Here is a 17954-nt window from a genome sequence, read left to right on the forward strand (position 1 = left end):
CCAGGAGGAGGGACTCTGGAGGCGGGGCTCTGGAGGCGGGGCTCTGGGGGCGGGCCAGGAGGCGGGGCTCTGGAGGCGGCCAGGAGGTGGGGTTCTGGAGGCGGGGCTCTGGAGGCGGGGCTCTGGAGGCGGGGCTCTGGAGATGGGCCAGGAGGCGGGGCTCAGGAGGCGGGCCTGGAGGCAGGCCAGGAGGCGGGGCTGGTCCAGGGCACAGCCCCTGTCAGGTGCAGGCGGGGTTCCTAGCGCCCCTGGAGCTGCGTGCCTCAGTAGGTGGGTGCTGTGGGTCCTTCCAGCTGAGCCCCTGTGAATTTAATTTTCAGCTCTTCCCTGAAGTGCTCCTTCAAAACATGCTATTCTCCTTTTCTCCTGAAGAGCACAGGAAGTGCTATTTGTTATTGCCAGAGTGTGAGGTGGAAGATAGCAGCAGATGCGAGGCCCCCCCGTGTGCGCCTGCTTTGATGGTTTCTTGCGAACGCAGACTTTTCCCCCTGTAAACATTCCCCAAGAGGTCACTGTATTCCTCAGACCTTTCTTCCTCCCGCCAGTAAGTTTTGTGTATTGTATTCTTTTTGAAAGACATAGAATCAGATCTCAGTTTGGAAGGGTATGAATGTTTGCTTTTTGTGAAGGGAGTGATATTATTACTGTTCACGTTTCTATCAATGTGTAGCATCTCGTGTGCCCGTTCACCGCGTCACTTAGCAGATGTGTTCTGCACAAAGTGCGTGTGCAGGTGTGTGTTTGGACCGGGTGCTGGGGGTGGTGTCCTGGCCTCGAGCAGGCAGAACCCGGGGTCTGATCAGAGGCTCTTTTCCTGTGGGGTCTTGGGCCGCGGGCACCCCCCCGGGAGGGCATGAGTGCCACGTGCCTCCCAGAGGGGCTGTTGCTAGGGTCGCAGAATATTCCTCTCCCCGTACACCTTGTCCTCGGCAGGCCCTTCAGAGGCTGCCTGGCTGCTGAGTGGGGCCATCCACGGCCTGGGCCCCCTCCGCTGACCGATGAGGTCTCCTCGCTGGGTGCTGCCCTCCGAGCTCCATCTTGTCATCAGGGTCAGAGCCTGTCTGAAGGCCGGTCTTCTCTGCCTGTGACTCAGATCCAGAATGCCAAGCCCCTGCCCCATCAGTCTTTTCTGGTCCTTTTAAAATACAGATTTTTTTTTTTTTTTTTTTTTAATTTTAAAGGCTCTCAGCCGTTCTTCTTTTCACGTTGTTTGGATTTCCAAGAAAACCTATCTTCCCTACCTGGGTTTTGAACAAATTGAGAAATAAAACAAAATAGTGGCAGATGGAGACTGAGGAATACCTTTTATTTCTTCTAAATGAGAATCTTGAAATCCTATCTCAGTGTGAGAGCCAAATAAACTGGCCGACTGAATCCCAGGCTTACTCAGGCTTACCCACCCCGTCGGAGCCGACCGCCCACGCGGTAGAGCCACCCTGGGGCGCCGAGTGGAGAGCTTTCCTGGGGAGCAGCCTTCCTGGGGGATTAGCTGGCTCTGAGCGGTGGAAGGAGGGCTGAGCCCACAGCCTGTCTATTCTGCTGGGCTTGGCTGCCGGGCTTAGCAGTTGAGAAGTTGCCTCTTTGCAGCGAGTGTTCTGGGGACAGAGACCGTGCAGGAGTGGCTGCGGCTGAATTCCCCGGAGGAGGGGAGGAAGTCCACGGCCCGGCCCGTGAGGACGCGCCAGCTCAAAGTGAAGCTCCTGCACCTTCGACTGTTCTCCTGGGACTCCTGGGGGAGGGTGTTGGAATGTGCCCTTGATGACTCTGGAATTTGCCAGAACTGAGCGTTAATGAAATGATCCGCAAGGCGTCAGAGTCACTCTGCAGTTTCTTCCTCATCCTGAACCATACCCAGGTCTGCTGTTGGCCCCGGCTCATCAGAAGTTCTGCTGGGCAGTCGGATGACAGCCTATAGACTTCCAACCAGGCAGTGCGCTCCAAGTTTGAATATAAATCTCCTTCTGTTATCCAGTTTCCAGGGAGAAATGAAGTCTCGAAGGCTACCCCTTGCAAAAGCTCAAGTCCAAGCCCCACATTTCTTTTCCCTGTTACGCTCTGTCCTTAATGGGTGTTGCTGCGTCGGGACGTGCACGGCTCCTTCAGGCCCAGGAGTCCTGCCCATTAAACGGGAGTCCCTGACAGGCCTCGCTTCTCCAGAGCTCAGGGTTTAGCAGGACACACAGGCCTGTCACCAGATCTTGGAGACGGTCATGCCAGGCACCCGAGGGGCCCCCTCGGGAGCGCCCATGTTTTGTGCCTCGGTGTTGCTCTGGGTTAGGTCAGTGCACGCAACTCTTCCTGGTCTTGCCCTCGCAGAGATGCCCCGGCTTGGAGCCTGGAGCCTGTCACTCGAGATCCACTTGGGGGACATCGCCCGGTGAGCGATCAGGGCCGACTCTGTCCATTTTCCATGTCCATGGGGAAAAAACCCTCACTGCCTTGTAGGCACTTTTTTTTTTTAAAAGAGAGAGAGAGAGAGAGAGAGAGAGAGCGTGAGCAGGGGAGAGGGGCAGAGGGAGAGGAAGAGAGTCCTAAGCAGGCTCCACGCTCAGTGCAGAGCCCAATGTGGGGCTTGAACTCACGACCCTGGGATCATGACTTCAGCCCATATCAAGAGTCAGACGCTTAACCAACCGAGCCCCGAGGCGCCCTTCATCCTTTTATGTCAGTGGGTCCCTGGGGCCCCAGTAAAAAACATCGTCCAAACCTCCCGTATCCATTTCCTGTTGCTGCTGTAACAAATCACCACAGGCTTAGTGGCTTAAAAACAACACAGGTTATTTATTATCTCGTGGTTCTGGAGGCCAGGGTTCTGATGTGTGTCTCTTGGGGCTAAACCAAGGTGTGGGCCGGGCCGCATCCTTCCCAGAGGCTCCAGGGAGAACTCATAACCTTGGCTTTTCCCAGCCGGCGCCCTTGGCTCCGGCCCCTTTCTTCATCTTCAGAGCTGCCATGGCGGGTCGAGTCTTTCTTGTGCTCACACAAACTCTCCTCCTCCCCTTCTACTTGTCAGGACCCCATGACCACAGTGGGATAACTCCTCATGGTCAGTGGATCCACACCTCCGTGCCCTTTGGCCGGCTCTGGACATGGACCTCTTTGGGGTTGTCTCTGCCTTGCCTGTGTGTCCCCGTGTGAACGCTTGTGCCTGTGGGAGCCCAGTGGCTCTTCGGAGGGTGACCGGAGGCTGGCTGGGGCCCCGTCCTTGTTTCTCGCGCCTCTGGTGCCTTGGACCCGCCAGCCTTTTCCCCTGACCTGGTTTCCTGGTCAGGAAGGCCTAGAAGGCAGCATTATTCTCACGGTATGGATGACAAAACGAGCCCCGAGAGGGGATGTCGCTTGCCAAGGCCACACAGCTCCTGAGTAGTAGAGCAGGGCTCCCTTTCCAGGTCCGTCTGACCGAGGACTTGCCCCACTCGATGCCTTCACCTTCTTCACCCGGCTTCACTAAGAATGGTCTCGCACTCACACTCTCCTCGTGCAGTGGCGGTGTCATTGGCCCTTGGACCGTGGGCATGACGCCAGCACCGTCGGTACCAGCCCGGCCACCGTTCCGCACCTGCTCCTGCGATGACACCGAGTCCCTCCTGCCCGTGCGCCAGCCAGGCAGCGGCACCCAGCATGCACTTCTCAGGGAGCCTGTTTGTTCACTGTGTGTTTAATGTTTACTTATTTTTGAGAGAGACAGACAGAAAGACTGTCTTGAGCAGGGGAGGGGTAGAGAGGGGGGGAGACACAGAATCCGAAGCAGGCTTCAAGCTCCGAGCTGTCAGCACAGAGCCTGACACGGGGCTCGAACCCACAAACCGCGAGATCATGACCTGAGCCGAAGTCGGCCGCTTAACCGACTGAGCCACCCAGGCGCACCCCTCCCCGCCCCCCCCCCCTTCGTTCACTTTAAATGTAAACGTCTACATTTACATAAAGAGATGCTCCAGTGAATACCCCTGAGATGGGTGTGCCCACCCTCTGATGTCAGGAAGGGGCTGGACCCGACCTCGAACCGGATTGCGCTGTGTGTTGGCCTTGTGACGCGGTCTGGTGTGTAACACATGAGTCTAGTTGGGGAACTCGTTCTGCTGTGAAAGTGTTCACCTTTGCTCCACTGCCTTTTCCCCCTCGGAACGTGTGTTTTATTTTCTACCCATATGACAGCCGCTGTTATTTTCCCCGTAGGACAACTATACCTTTGCCCAGCCTGGGATTCAAATGAAGGTGAAAATGTTGGAAGAGCTGGTGAGCCGGATTGACGGTAAGCCCACTTCCTGAGCACCCACCTCCCTGAGGGCCATGCGGGGTGGGGCGGGGGCGGGGGGAGGTGGGCGCGAGTCTTGGGGCTCGGGCTTGGCCCCCCGGCCCGGGCGATGCTGTCCTCACTCAGCCCGTGGGGCCCGGCTCCCCCAGGGCAGGGCTGGGCATTCTTCTGGGCCAGAGCCTCTCCCTTCCCATGATTAAGGCGACGTAATCAGAATTCAGTGCAGGCACTTTGCAGGGAATAATGAGCGCGTACCAGAAGCGGGCAGATCTCACTCCTTATTAAGCCCGATGATTGTCATAATCTGGGCGACAGCATGGTTGTTTATGGCTGTCCTTTGGCACTCTGTTCCCTGCCTTTGTGCATCATTTTGCTACCAAGGATGCTGGCATAATTTCTCCATGGAATCCAATTAATTACCGAGTCTGGAAGGAACATCTTTAATATTATGGAAAAATTACAGTGTGTGCTCGGCCGTTTTAGATTATGTTTTCATATTTAAGTGGGGGCTTTGAAATACTTTTTACGTTCATTCTTTAAATAATTTCCCCTATACATCATAGGGGAACTGCCTGTGATACTGCAGCAGCAGAGTTTAATGAAATGAAAGTTGGGAGATAATGCCTGCCCATCCCGGGCATATTCTCCTGACAGCTTGTTACATTAACGAACAGAGCATTAATGAAGTGATACCGAGCAGAACCGGGCGTGGATTTGTGACGCCAGCCGGTCAGCGGTGAGGTACAGAGAAGAGAAAGGCTCTTTCATGAAGAGCCTCACGTGAGCTTTGCAGGTGACTTCACCGAATGTGTCGAGAGATCGTACTGTGCTTAGGATGTGATGGGGTGGTGGGCGTTCCAGCCATCGCCCCCGGAAAGGCACTCGGTTTGGGGAACTGTTGGATGACATTATAAAATGGGGTCATACAAGTTACAAACTCCATTCTGTTCCTTGGTTGAATCTGATTTTCGACGATGGATCTAATGGTTATTACCTGATTTCCATACGATGAAGTTTTTCACGGTTCTTCCAATGATACTTTATTGATTCAGTATATTTAGCTGCTTTCCAACCTGTCTGTTCAAAATACTGTTTCCTGCTTCCGTAACTGCACTCACTCTTAACCGTGTGACGAGATCTCTGCGAGGTGGCTGGGTTTTCCCCACCAGCAGCTTCCCGGCTGCCCCCAGTCTCCTTACGTTCTTGGAAACAGGATTTGCAGTGGATGTGAATTGCATATCCTTAGCAGCTTCTTCTCTTCTTGTGTCCCTCGGAAGCGTATTTTATACTTTCCTGGAAGTTGGAAGGTTGTATTTAGTGTTCATCTTTTCCCGTGCTGCAGTTTGGGGAGACACTCGGATTGATTTTCTCCGTCGCTGTGGTTTAGAAAGAGGCCCGTTGCAGATTTTCTGGAAGATTGTTTGAAAGAGCAGCAACGGTGACCAAAGGAATCCCAACCAAAGGTGTACTTTTTCATTAATCACATTTTTCAGCATAATTTCCGAGGAGGGCACTTGATCCAGCGGTTTTTTTGTTTAAAGGATCAGTTCTTCATGACAGAGAAGATTTGTTTACATAGTAGGTAACACCATGTAGCCTATCTGCAACTGTGTCTCTGATGAAACCTGAAATCCCCAGATGACCTGTAGATACCCAGGCTTTCCAAGCAGGAAGTGCACATGGTTGGCAGAGGTCGGGCCCTCTGGCCGGTGGGCACCAGGACCCTCACAACTGCTCGGGAGGAGAACCTGCCAGCCTCAGCTGCGTGAAGGTCACCCTCCCCCCGTTTCATTGCTCACCTCTTAGAGAGAGAAATTGTGGACTTGGAACTTTTGCAGGGACTGTAAAGATTTTATGAAGGGCAGGATGTGTTAGGAAGGCAAAATTGCTTTAAAAAAAAAAGCTAATGCCTCATTTCTGCATTTTGGGGAAAGGACGGTGTTTATTTCAGAACTTTTTGGCACTTTGGTGAAGGAGCACACCTACACGGGCTGGTTGATTAAGAAGGTGAAGTTAATTACACGGATAAAACTGGAAAATTCAAATTCACCCGGTGGCGGTGGGCCAGACGATTTCAGCCAAGCTGCCCACTGCACAAACTGGAGAGGATTTGTTTTAAAGCTAGCAAACAAACGGGGAAACAAGAAAGAAAAGAAGGAAGGAAAGAGAAAGAAAGAAAGAAGAAAGAAAGAAAGAAAGAGAAAGAACATAAAGGAAACGTTTCTCAAAAGCATTGAATTGCCAACAAAAAGATAAAACTTGCTGGCTACATTCTAAGAGAATTCTGGAGCCCGGAGAGATGAGCCCAGCACTGAAGGCTGCTATTATTCTGGGGGCATCTGCTAATCTGGAAAAATAGTCACGGCTGGAGTCGTTGCTTTGATATCTCCTACAGTGAGTGAGTTCAACCCAAACCCTAGCTACCCAGGACAGAGAATATGAGAAATGCCTGTAACTGTTCTGGGACCAAGCAGAGGGGCCATGAGGGGAAAATTGGAATCGGCTCTCATACAGTCTCGTAATCTTGGTTCACGTCACCTGGGAGGACCAGGGTTGTTTGAACCTCAATCACGGTACTTCTCTATGGAGGACTCACAGTGCCTAAGAGAAGCGAGGCAAACTCTTTCCTGGAGCAAGGTCCCAGAACTGAATTCTTTCAAATAATATGATGTGCATCCAATCAAAGCTTATCACCTATTCGAAACTCCTTAAGTAAGTCCAAGTAGAAACAACAGGTAACAGAAACTGGTCCACAAAAAATGTTGTGTTTTTGTAATTCTTAGGCATATACCATGAAACCGTTATCCTTACTCTGTACAAAGAAATAAAATCAAGTAAGCTTGAAAGCTTGAAAGTGTCTGCAGGGGAATAGGAAACTGTATAATTTTGTCTGAGAGACTTGAAAAATGACCAAATAGGATTTTTGGAATTGCAAATGTGATAATCAAATTAAAAGCTTAGTGGTTAGAAACAGATAAAGAGAACATTAGTGAACTGGAAGGTGGTTGGAAGGAAATAGCCATAATAAAACCCGGAGGGTAAGAATATGGAAATCACAGAAGGCAGGAGATGTAGAGGGTGTGGGCAGGAAGCCTGATGTACATTTGTTTGGAGACACAGGGGGAGAAGAGAGAGAATGAGTAAGACTTTGAAGAGATGGTAACTTGAGATATTTTCCAAAAGTACTGAAATGCACCAGTTCACAGACTTAAGAGACCAGTGGATCCAGAGGAGAATTACTAACGGGAAAACTGCATCCTCATGAAGTTTAATGAAACTAAAGACAAAGTCGTAAAGCATCTGGAGAAAAGTTATTTTCTAAGAACGGCTATTTGAAAACTGACTTCTCAACAAAGATATGAGAAGATAGCCTCAACGTGCTTCAAGAATGTAACTCTAGAGTCTTCATCCAGCCAGAATATCTGTCAGGAGTGAATGGGGAATTCCAGAAGGCCACCTGCCTGCGCTGTTTTGCGCTACCTCTGAGAAACCGTGCAAATCAACACGCGCAGCAAATAAAAGCACACACAAGAGCCCCGCATTAGGCTCTGTGCTGACAGCTCAGAGCCTGGAGCCCGCTTCAGATTCTGTGTCTCCCCTCTCTCTGCCCCTCCCCTGTTCATGTTCTGTCTCTCTCTGTCTCAAAAAAATAAAATAAACATTAAAAAAAAAAAAAAGCACACACAAGCTACTCTTGCAGCAGAAGTAGAACTCAGATCCCCTGTAAGTGGGTAAATCATCGTCCAACCCCAGCCTGTGGGGAGGGGCAGGTGGTCAGTGCGAGAAGTCTCTGGACAAAGGAGAGGGTTATGGCACCTCAGGAGAAAAAGAACCACCGTGCCCTCTGCTTCTCCGGGACGATTAGATGTGAACTCTCACACACGGTGTATGAGTGCCCGGCCTGGCTCCAGAGGTGCATCGAGAACGCACATTGGCCAAGCCTCTAAAAATCCGGGTTGGGCGGAAGCCGAATGTCACTGTTACGGTCACGACAGGCTCACCGATACCTTGTGAACAAACAGCCTGCACATCTCAGCAGCCTAAACAGTGAGCGCATCCCTTGTGGCTTGGCGGGAGGTCCCGCGTTGTTTTCACTCTGGCACTCAGGCTGAGGCTCAGCTGCCATCAGGAGTGTTCCGCCCAGTTCCCGTGATGGAAGGAAAAGCATTCTGGGGAGGACTCACAGGTGCTTAACGCTTCCGGCAGTAAGTGGTTCCTACAGCTGTGCTGTGTCTCGTTGGCCGAACCAAGTCATGTGCTGTGACAAAAGTCAGGGGCAAAGGGAAGCGGAGAGCCCAGTGCCATGGTGGACAGAGACGCGCGTGCACCAGCACAGACGTGCCCATGGGCAGGAGCACGTGCCCTCAGCGTGTCTGTTCCCTGCTTACCACGTGATGTTTGTACGTAAAAGCATAAGTTCACGCCAATTATTTAGAAATTTGCTGCTGTAATAACGAGCAGAGGTTAACACTCGTGCAGCGAGAATCTCAGCACGCGAATCACCTTCGGGGATTTTTGCCCCACCTCACACCTAGCATGTACGTGTATTTGAAAGAAATGTCACATTTTTGCGGCATATTCAGATGATGTGCCTTGTGCGTTTATTGTCCTTATGTCCATTACCTCTGATGGCAACTTGCGAGAGCCCACGATCTCCAGTGAACCCCAAGTTCGGCCTCTGCGCCCTTCCAAAGGCTGCATTCAGAGCCCTGTGGCCGAAACCTGGGGGCAGCCGCACCGCGGGCTTTGTTGTCACGCATCTTTGTGTTGTAAGATGATGTAAGTTGTTTTTAATGTTTATTCATTTCTGAGTGAGAGAACACAAGCGGGTAAGCAGCAGAGAGAGAGAGAGAGAGAGAGAGAGAGAGAGAGGGAGAGGGAGACACAGAATCCAAAGCAGGCTCCGAGCTGTCAGCACAGAGCCTGACAAGAGGCTGGAACCACAAACTGTGAGATCATGACCTGAGCCAAAGTCGGCCGCTTAACCGACTGAGCCACCCAGGTGCCCGTGTCATAAGATGATATAAATGAAATCCTTGCCACATCTTTTGTTTAAAAATCTAAGGGAGAGCCTATGTCATTATTACAAAAGGAATATTTCAAGATACACAGCATTAGCAGGTTCTGGGTATGTCCGTGTTTGTTTTTTTCAGAAAACTTAAAATCAGATCCTAGAGAATTGCTTCATAGATTAGTGTCCCGTGGGGCGCAAAATGGGCACAGAAAGGGAAGCCAAGGAATCGTTCCTGGTGATGGGCTGGCCTTAGGACAGAGCCGGGACTGTCATCCGCCCTCCTGACAGCCCAGAACTCCTTGCTGTCCCCGGGGCCCTGGGTCTGCTCGGCTCTGCTCTGAAATTGTTTCCAGAGACAATAAACCCAAGAGGCCCCAGTGGGCCAGAAGGAGGAGAGTAATCTGGTCGTCATTCAGCCAGTCTGAGCCAAGATCTTCGGCAGATGTCGGCCCAGAGATTTCCACCTTTGGCGTTAGGCCTGTCTCCAGGCTGCTCGAGAAGGCCAGAGCCAGCCACCAGAAATGGCCCCGCTCTCGGCATTCTGATCCAGACCATGCCTTCTTTCCTTTGGTGAAAAACAGATAAATCCTTCCTCCTACCTGGTCTCAGCAGTGCCAGATTGAGCACGTGAAAGTAAGCGCCCGGGTAAATTTGAATTTCACATAAATAATACCTTTTTTAGCATAAGCACGACACCCACTGAAATTCAGATTTCACTGGGCCGCCGGTATCTCCCCGGGCAGCTCTATGCCAGCTGAGCTCAGCGCGGGGCCACATCAGATCGAGACCCGGTCCCGAGCCCCGGGCTGCCTGTGCGGCTGGGGTCACTGGTGGTGGTGAGAAATCCTGCCTTACACAGGCTATCTGGGCTATCTGAAATTAAAGATACATGCGTGTACGCGCACACACACGCCCTCACACGTACACACTTACGTCTCCCCCAGGTGTGGTTCCTTCCTGACGTGGTTACTGTGTCAGTACTTTCCGGGTTTCTCTGGAGCCCCGCTGATGCTCAGCACACGTCCCCGTTGCCCGCCGTGTCAGAGCAGGGCCCGCTTTGTCCTCCACCAGGAATCGTCCCCTGAGCCGTAAGCCGCCGCGCTCGCTGGACTTGACGCTGCAGATGTGCTGATGCCGCCGGTCGCTGGGCGGTTTTCACACGCAGTTGTTCTCCTCCGTTAGGTTCGGTCAGTTTCTGACCCCCGAATTGTGATTCTCTGACAGGCTGATCTAGGAGCCCTGGACCGCCCCGTGAGTGAGCCCACCGTCGCGCAGGGGCTCACTGCCCTGGGGGTGCCGGGGTTTTCCTGTGCGGTCACTGTGGACGTGACCTTTTGAGATCCGCTGGCCCAGGGCTGTGCAGGACGCGTGCCGTGTTGACCCGTGTCAGTCGAGTACAGGCGGTCTCGGGGGAGGCCCGGCCTCTCCGCCTTGAGTCGCTCAACCGGATTTGCCCTTCGTCCCTGCTGCCGCGATGTTCTGCCGGGAACAGCAGCTGGATGTCCAGGCGCGGCTTCCAGACCCTTCACAGGATGAACCAGCCCCCCTCCTCCAGCAGCTCCAGGCCGGCCCAGGCGGACCCTTTGCTTTCCGTCAGTCAGTGCACGTGGTCCCAGCTTCCGCTCCGCTCCTGGCTCTCGTCGTGGCCTTTGCCTGAAACCCTCTTCTCCCCCTGCGGCTTCTGTCCCCCGCAGCCAGGGTCCTAGCACTCCCTCTGAGCACCACGCACACAGAAAGCGGCCGCAGGAGACGGAAGGAGTTTGCTGCGTGGAGGGGGGTAGCCGGTGTGGAGCGAGTGCCAGACGGGACTTCAGGGAGCCGAGAGTAGGGCAGGTGACCAGTTCCCGGAGCCGGAGATCGTGGGGTGCAGCCTGGGAAGCACTTTGTGAATCGTGTGCTCGGTGACCCCACGTGCCTGTCATGGAGGGGAGTCTGCAGGAGGCACCCCCTCTTGGGCCGGAGCCTGGAAAGTGTTGCTGACGGTCCCAGGAAGAGGCCATACCAGCCCAGGCCCAGGGCAGGCCTGAGCTCCTGGGTCCTACAGAATTTTCTCCTGTGGGCGCCTTCAGGTTTTGATCTGTCACTGAGTATTTCGAAGTGTGCCAGCACTGTGCCACCACCAGCCTGCTGTGCACAGGGCACTCCTGGGGGTGTAGACCGTGTGTCCAGAGCTCTCTGCAAGGTGTTCGTGCTGTGGCATGGGGGTTGCATGCTCCTGGTGGCAGTGGCCAAGTGTCAGAGGACAGGCATGTTGTGTGAGCATGAGGGAGAGGCAGAGGGTCCCTGCCCCTTCCTCTTCAGATTCCGGCCAGAGGGACCGGAGACCAATGGCCAGCAGGGTGTGGCTTTGTGAAAGGGGCCTTGGTCACTCCCGCAGTGGCTCCCCCACAGTGTTGGCCTGGGGACCCTGCCTGGGGCCTCTGCCTGGGGCCTGAGCCGGGATGGGTCTTCTCACCCTTTCCTTGGATCTCCTGTGGCCGGTTGGCACGGGGGCTGGTCTGTAAAGCAGACCCCGTGCCCATTTGACCGGTCCGCTCCCACAGAGGGTCTCGGCACCTCACCTGGTCGGAAGCTGCAGCAAGGAGGGGGCCCGGATGGGCCGGGGTGGGGCGCGAGTCTGCAGGCCTGAGCCTAGAAGGCAGCCTGTCCTCCTGCCGGGGGCTTCCTGCATGAGAGCGGGAGCAGGGCGAGCCCTGGCGCTCTGAGTGGCCCGTCCCTGCTGTGGGCACATGGAAGCCCTTTGTTCGGGGCGTGGTTTTCGGTGTTTGGAGAGGAGCAGGCAAGCTGGGGCACGTGAGTGGGCGCATCCCTGGGGGTGAGCAGGCACACACGTCTTGGGGGGGTGGCATGCGGGCACACACCGAGTGGGCAGGTGGGCACACCCCCGGGGGGGCAGGCTGACCTCCAGTTGCAGGGTTGGACGAAAATTAGGTCCCACAGTTTTGGTCCCCCGGTGAGGGGCAGATGCTGGTCCCGAGCAGCGTGGGAGGCCGGTGAGAGGCCTGCGGGTTAGAACAGGAAGATGGGAGAGCCCCGTTGGGGCTTCTGGGAAAGAATGCTTGACCACCCCGGGTCCTCCTGACCGCTGGTTAGCAAGTGTGTGCCCTTGGCGGCTGACCGTCTCGGGCCCTGGCTCCGGCTCGTCCCCCACGAGCCCTCAGCGCGCCCGGACGTGGAGGCCCGTGTGCTGGAAGCCGCGTTGGGCGTCGGTGGCCACCGTCCCCACTGCCATCTGTATTCACTGCCTCGCCGTGGTTAGGAGCGGATGGGCTGACGCTTCTTCGAGTGCTGGCAAGTGTGATGTGGGGGCTCCGCTTGGCCCCATTCACCTTGTGGGGCGGCCAAGGGCCCTGTGTGCACTGGCTCCCTGCGCGGGCCCCTCCGTCTGGTCCCTGGGAAGCCCGTTAGCGAGACGACACAGGCCGAACCCAGGAGACCGAGGGTGGCTGTGGCCATCAGTATTTTTTAAATTGTACACTTCCGCCCCGAGGGAAGAAGATGCCAGAATGCGTCCTCAGAGAACAGCTCTCCCTTCGTGGGCATGGCCTCATCTGCTTGTACATTTCCCCTGTCCTCTGTGTTTTAATTTAGGGTAAATGTGATTTTAATGAAATTTCTCTGAAAGCTGTCTTGACTACGTTGTAAGGTTAAAATTGACTTATTCTTTCAAGATAGAATTCAGTTACATCTAGTAAACTAGATTCGGCTTTATTACCATCCAAGTGAAAATATTTTTATTACTGCTACAAGGTAAGCAGTCGGAGAGCAGAGAATAAATCAACAGCGCGGCCCCGGCCGTGGAACCTTCGGCGTGCGACAGTGAAAAATAACAAGCTTCCTCTCCCCCGCTCGCGTCCTCATTAGGCCCCGGGATGGCTGGTGTGAACATTTGCAATGATAGCGATATTTCACCGGAGACACGGGAGCCTGGCGACCGGCAAAGCACACGTGTGGCGGCAGTGACGTCGGATACGGGGGTCGTGTGTTCGCCCAGCGAGGCTGAGTGTGCCGCGTGGGGCCGCGTCCCTGTGCCCGTCTCCCTGGCTCGGGCCAGGACTCTGTGCCCGCACCTGCTGTCTAACTGGAGTATGTGCCCAGGCTCTGCTTCAGCCTCTGTCACACACCTGAGCGGGGCCTCCGCGGTTGCTAACGGTGGCCGGCGTCTGTTCGGTGGCTGCCGTGGACCAGGCTACATCCTCGGGTTTTTACCTGTGTTACCGTATTGACTCCTCACAGTATCCTCCAAAGCGGTGGGGTACCGTCCCCGCTGTGAGAGCCAGGGCCCTCTCGGCCGCACCCGCCCCACAGGCTGGGTGAGCTCCATCCAGCTCCGTGTCCCCTCCAGCTCTTCCTGTCCTGGGTTGGCACTCAACACAGAGAGCCGTCCCAGCTCTCTCCCATGTCGGGCCAGCAGTGTCCTGTGGGCCCAGAGTCCTGCCTGTCCCTGCCTGCGCCCCAGGATTTCCTCGGGAGCAGCAGCCTGCAGCCGTGCCATGGTGAGGCCTGCCACCAAACCACCCCCCCACCCCCCCCGCAACTCGCACGCGGCTCCTCTTAGGACTCCTGGCCAGCGTCTGGTGCCATCGGTGCCCCACCTGTCACGCCATCCCATGGAGGAGGTCGGAAAGTCTGCTGTGCTGTCTCTAAATAAAAAGCGGGTCCCTTCTCCTGGGTTTGAGCCTGTGCTGGAGTTCTCACCCAGAGATCCCAGCAGGCAGCACGATGCCCGGGGTGCAGACCGTGCCCACCTCGTGGTGGTGTACTGACGGATAAAGTGTTTCCTGTAGCATCTTGAACATGAGGGCTCCCGCGGTGTTCGAGGCTTTGAATTGCTTCCATGTGGTCTTAGGGTCGAACTCTTGGTTTGCAGAGCGGATGTTTGTGGGGCGGTGGGTGAGAGCGGTCTCTGGGTGCTTATGTACTCACGGGTCTCCCCTGTGGCTCTCGTTCTGCCTGAGACTCTCCAGTCCCTGTCCTTCTTCCCTTTAACTCATGGAAGGGGGATCTGGGGTGTGGACAGGCTCCGTAATTTGTGCCGCACGACCGCAGTGTAATTGACTGCTGGTGATGTGACAGGAAAATACTGGGTGTGTGGCACAAGTGACTGGGTAAGAGCTGACTGTCTCGTGATCATTGAGGTTTGTCTCGCTCGATGTAAACGTCCCCCCAGTGGACGGAGCCAGGCCCTTGCTTTCCTGTGACCCGCTGGCCCCTTGGATTTATTGGCTTCTCCTGCTAATTGACCATCATGCTGGTTGCAGGGACGGTGCTTTCTCTTTGGAGGACCCTTGATGTGATAGATTTCCCACCACCCCCAGAGGTTGTCAGTTTCATCCGGGGAGGGGCACCCGCCAGAACTTTGAAATACTGAGCACCACCGTGAGACACGGGAGCCGAGTGGCCCAGGGACTCAGAGGGTCCCTGAGCTCCCAGCCCCGCAGCTGTCACAGCTGGAGACCAGGCAGGTGCCGGACCTCCTCTGCTCTGCCCTCACCCGCACCTGCCAGCTGTAGGTCCCAGCTCCCCCCCACACCCCCCCACCCCACCACTGTTGTCTCTGGACCTTGGATTTGGGCCTGTAGCCCCCCCTGCCATCTCCTGGGCTGCAGTGATGTGTCGGGAGAATGGGGCTGCAGACTTGTCACTTGGGGACCCTCTGTGACCCCTTCTGGCTTCCTGCTCTCTGTCCCAAAACCTTGCTGCCTCCAGCCCTGTGTGTTTTCCTTCCCATTTAAGTTTGTTTTCAGGTGTTCCCCCTGAATAGGTAGAGAGGGATTTACTTTCTTAGAACTAAGGGACACCTCTCCTCCCACGTTTGGACTGCAGCTGCCCAAGAGGGTCTTGGAACTAGGGACCTGAGAACAGAGGGGTTAGCTTATTTTTAAAGAACTTCCTCGATGTGTGGATAGGTTTTGACAGCCGAGGGCACTCTGTCCTGTGTTAGAAGTTGCTCTGGGAGTTCTTTCTTCCAGGCCTGCCCTCAGCACGGAGTCACAAGACTCTCCCTGTGCGGGGCGGGGGTGGGGGGGCTCCGAGATCATGTGGCCACACCACCCAGCCCGCCTTATGGCCCCTGGAAGCCATCGCCAGCCCGATGTTGGCCGGGCTGAGTGAGGGTGGGCCAGGGAGGGGTCTACAGCTGTGTTTTCAGCCTCCCTTTCACGGGACAGTGGAGGCCGAGCCGACGTGGCGGCCTGAGAGACGCCGTCTCTGTCTGTTCTGTGCTGTCTCTGTGGCTTTCCCAGGCCTCTCCTTCCCGGAACCACTCGGAGATGCTGTCACTGGATCACCAGCATCGCCATCAGCGTTATACTCTCAGCCGCTCGAGCGGGGAGCGTGTTTACACCGGGAGGCGGTGATGGCCAGCCAGCGTGTAATGAGATGCAGGCACGTGAGGCCTTCTGAGCTCATGATTTAGATGCTTTTCTCCTTAATGATGATATCTTTGTGACCCCGCATCCTGAGATTGATGTTCCGGGTTTATTGCCAAACTGAGACTAGTTAATTAAATTGTAAGTAGAGACTTCCAAATAAAGCGATTCTCCTTGACCTTAAGAAGAAAAAGTTGTCTTGTTTTGAATGCAGGCCATCAAATCTGGTTTTGAAATGATTCCCCAAAGTCATTTTTGTTCGTGGTTACGGGTTGCTGGGGAACGGGAGTGGTTTTATGTCCCTTACTGTAATGGACCAGCGTCCCTCTCAAAACCGGGACTGGAGGCAGCCCTGTGGCGGGGCATTTCCCCGCCGGCTGGACGAGGACCACGGTGGAGGCCACCTTCGCCACCAGCTCTTCCATAAACGGCAGTGGAGCACTTCCTGTCTTTACTCTCCGTGCCTCCCGCCCCTCCCCATCCCCCCCGCCGGGGCCTCCACGCTCGGCCGTGGGTCCCTGGTGGGCCCAGCCTTCAGGGCCCGGCGCTTCCCCGTGTGCCCTGTGCCCCCTCTCGGCCGCGCGCCCCTGTCACCACACAGGGGACGGTGCAGGTGAGTATGTGCCTGCAGCTCACAGCTCAGACCTCCCCCCCTCTGCCGGGTCCCCCCGTCCGAGCCCTGGCTTCACCTCTGTGGAGGAGGTCCTTCTGCGTTCTGGATCGTAGGGCAGGATGGGGAGGGGCGGGGGCTGCTGCCAGGCAGGGGGCGTGCAGGCCTGGGGCCATCCAGCAGCTTCTTACAGACGCACACTCTGTGGTGAAGGCCACCGCTCCCGGGGTCCACGGCGCGGCCGCTCCCGGGCTGCCGGGTGATCCGTGCCGAGCGAACCGCTTCCTGCTTTCTGCAGTGCTGGCGTCGGCTTGAGCTTCTCAGGTCCCCTGGGGAGACGCCGCTTGTGTGTTTCCGTCTCCTTCCTCAGATATTTCTTTCTGTCCCTTCTCTTGTACTTGCGTATTTGCCGCCTTCTGTCACCGTGAGGTCCTGGCAGGAGGAGGGGTGGATGCAGGTGCTACTGTCGTCCTGGTCCCGGACGGAGTACCCTCGCTCGGCTGCCCCCCGCATCTGGCCAGATGTGCCCTCAGAGGGCTCACCGCTCACTCAGCTCTGCCTGGGTCCCCAGCGCGCTGCTGAGCAAGCAGTGCACGCTCCGTATCCTGTTCGTTCCTGGCGGCCGGTGAGGTGGGAACTTAACAGTGTCTCCACTTGACCGTTGGGGAGACAGGGAGGAGCATCGAGTCTGGGCCACGCAGATGAAGGGTGGGGCCTGTTGAGTTTGGACCCCTCAGGTGTTGCCCTGTGGCCGGTGAGGCGCCGTGTGTGTGCGTGTGACGGCTCCAGTCTCTGGGTTCTGCCGGGAGAGGACCCCCCCCCCCCCCCCGCCCCCGCCAACACGGGTGAGCCGTGTGCCGTGGGTGTGTGTAACTGGGATCCTGGGGCGCTGCAGCCCCTGCCCCGTGGGCACGTGCTGGCACAGGGCAGGAAGGTGTGGACCAGCGGTTCCCCCCGTAACGCGATCGTGCCAGGGACGTTGGAGGTGCGGCAGGCCGTTGCTCGGCAGAGGGGAGACGCGGCCTTTCTGGGCGTTCCAGGACTTTGCCGTTTCTGAAACGGGCACGTTCGGGTTTGTTGCTGGTTTGTGTTCTTTCCAGGGTGTCTGTTGTTTTCAGCTCTTCTGTTGCTGCCTGGTGCCGACACTCAGATTTTGGCAGGAATCCGTAGACGTGTGGGAGGGAGCTTCTGGGGACACGTGGGGCAGGCCGTCCCGTGTCCAGCGACCTTCACTTTGGTCGCGGGCTGAACGGGTGTCTGCCAGGGTGCCATGAGCTCACACTTCTGTTTGTGGTGAGAAGTGACCGGCGAGGAGACCCGGACAGCGTGGCTCTCCCTCCGGCCCCGGGCCTTTCCGCGGTGCTTTGGGTGCCTGTAGGTGAGGATTCGTTTGGGCCGGTCACCACCGGGGCTGCTGGCTCGTCCGCTTTCCTGCATTCGCTGGTTGCCCTCCTGCCGTAAGGAGAAGCTGTCCCCTTTCTCCCGTGTGTGTGTGTTTGAGCTCGGGGGTCCCGTGTTCCGCCAGCTTGCAGGTGTGTCCCGTAATAAATGATTTTGATGCTCAGAATTTCCCAGCTTGTTGTAGGAGGTCCTTTGGGAAACATCCCCCTGAATAGGAGGGGACCACAGAGGAGCTCCAGCGTGGGAAACCATGTTTTGTGTGAGCACCCCGTGAGCGTGTCCGCTGGCCGTGGGGGGGGGGGG

General features: G+C 55.9%; 1 protein-coding gene across 3 annotated transcripts in view; it reads left to right on the top strand.

The window, feature by feature from the left end:
• TBC1D22A (TBC1 domain family member 22A) overlaps positions 1-17954 on the top strand; it is a 297147-nt gene that overhangs the window by 199617 nt on the left and 79576 nt on the right. For 2 of the 3 annotated variants that reach the window (XM_049626541.1, XM_049626542.1), the window contains one exon: positions 4177-4252. In XM_049626541.1, coding sequence (XP_049482498.1) covers positions 4177-4252 — 76 coding nt within the window. Of the gene's footprint in view, positions 1-4176; positions 4253-15514; positions 15920-17954 lie in introns of those variants that run through there. The other variant, XM_049626543.1, reaches the window with a different exon arrangement.

The sequence above is a fragment of the Panthera uncia genome, chromosome B4 (assembly GCF_023721935.1).
Source record: "Panthera uncia isolate 11264 chromosome B4, Puncia_PCG_1.0, whole genome shotgun sequence".
Lineage (NCBI taxonomy): Eukaryota > Metazoa > Chordata > Mammalia > Carnivora > Felidae > Panthera > Panthera uncia.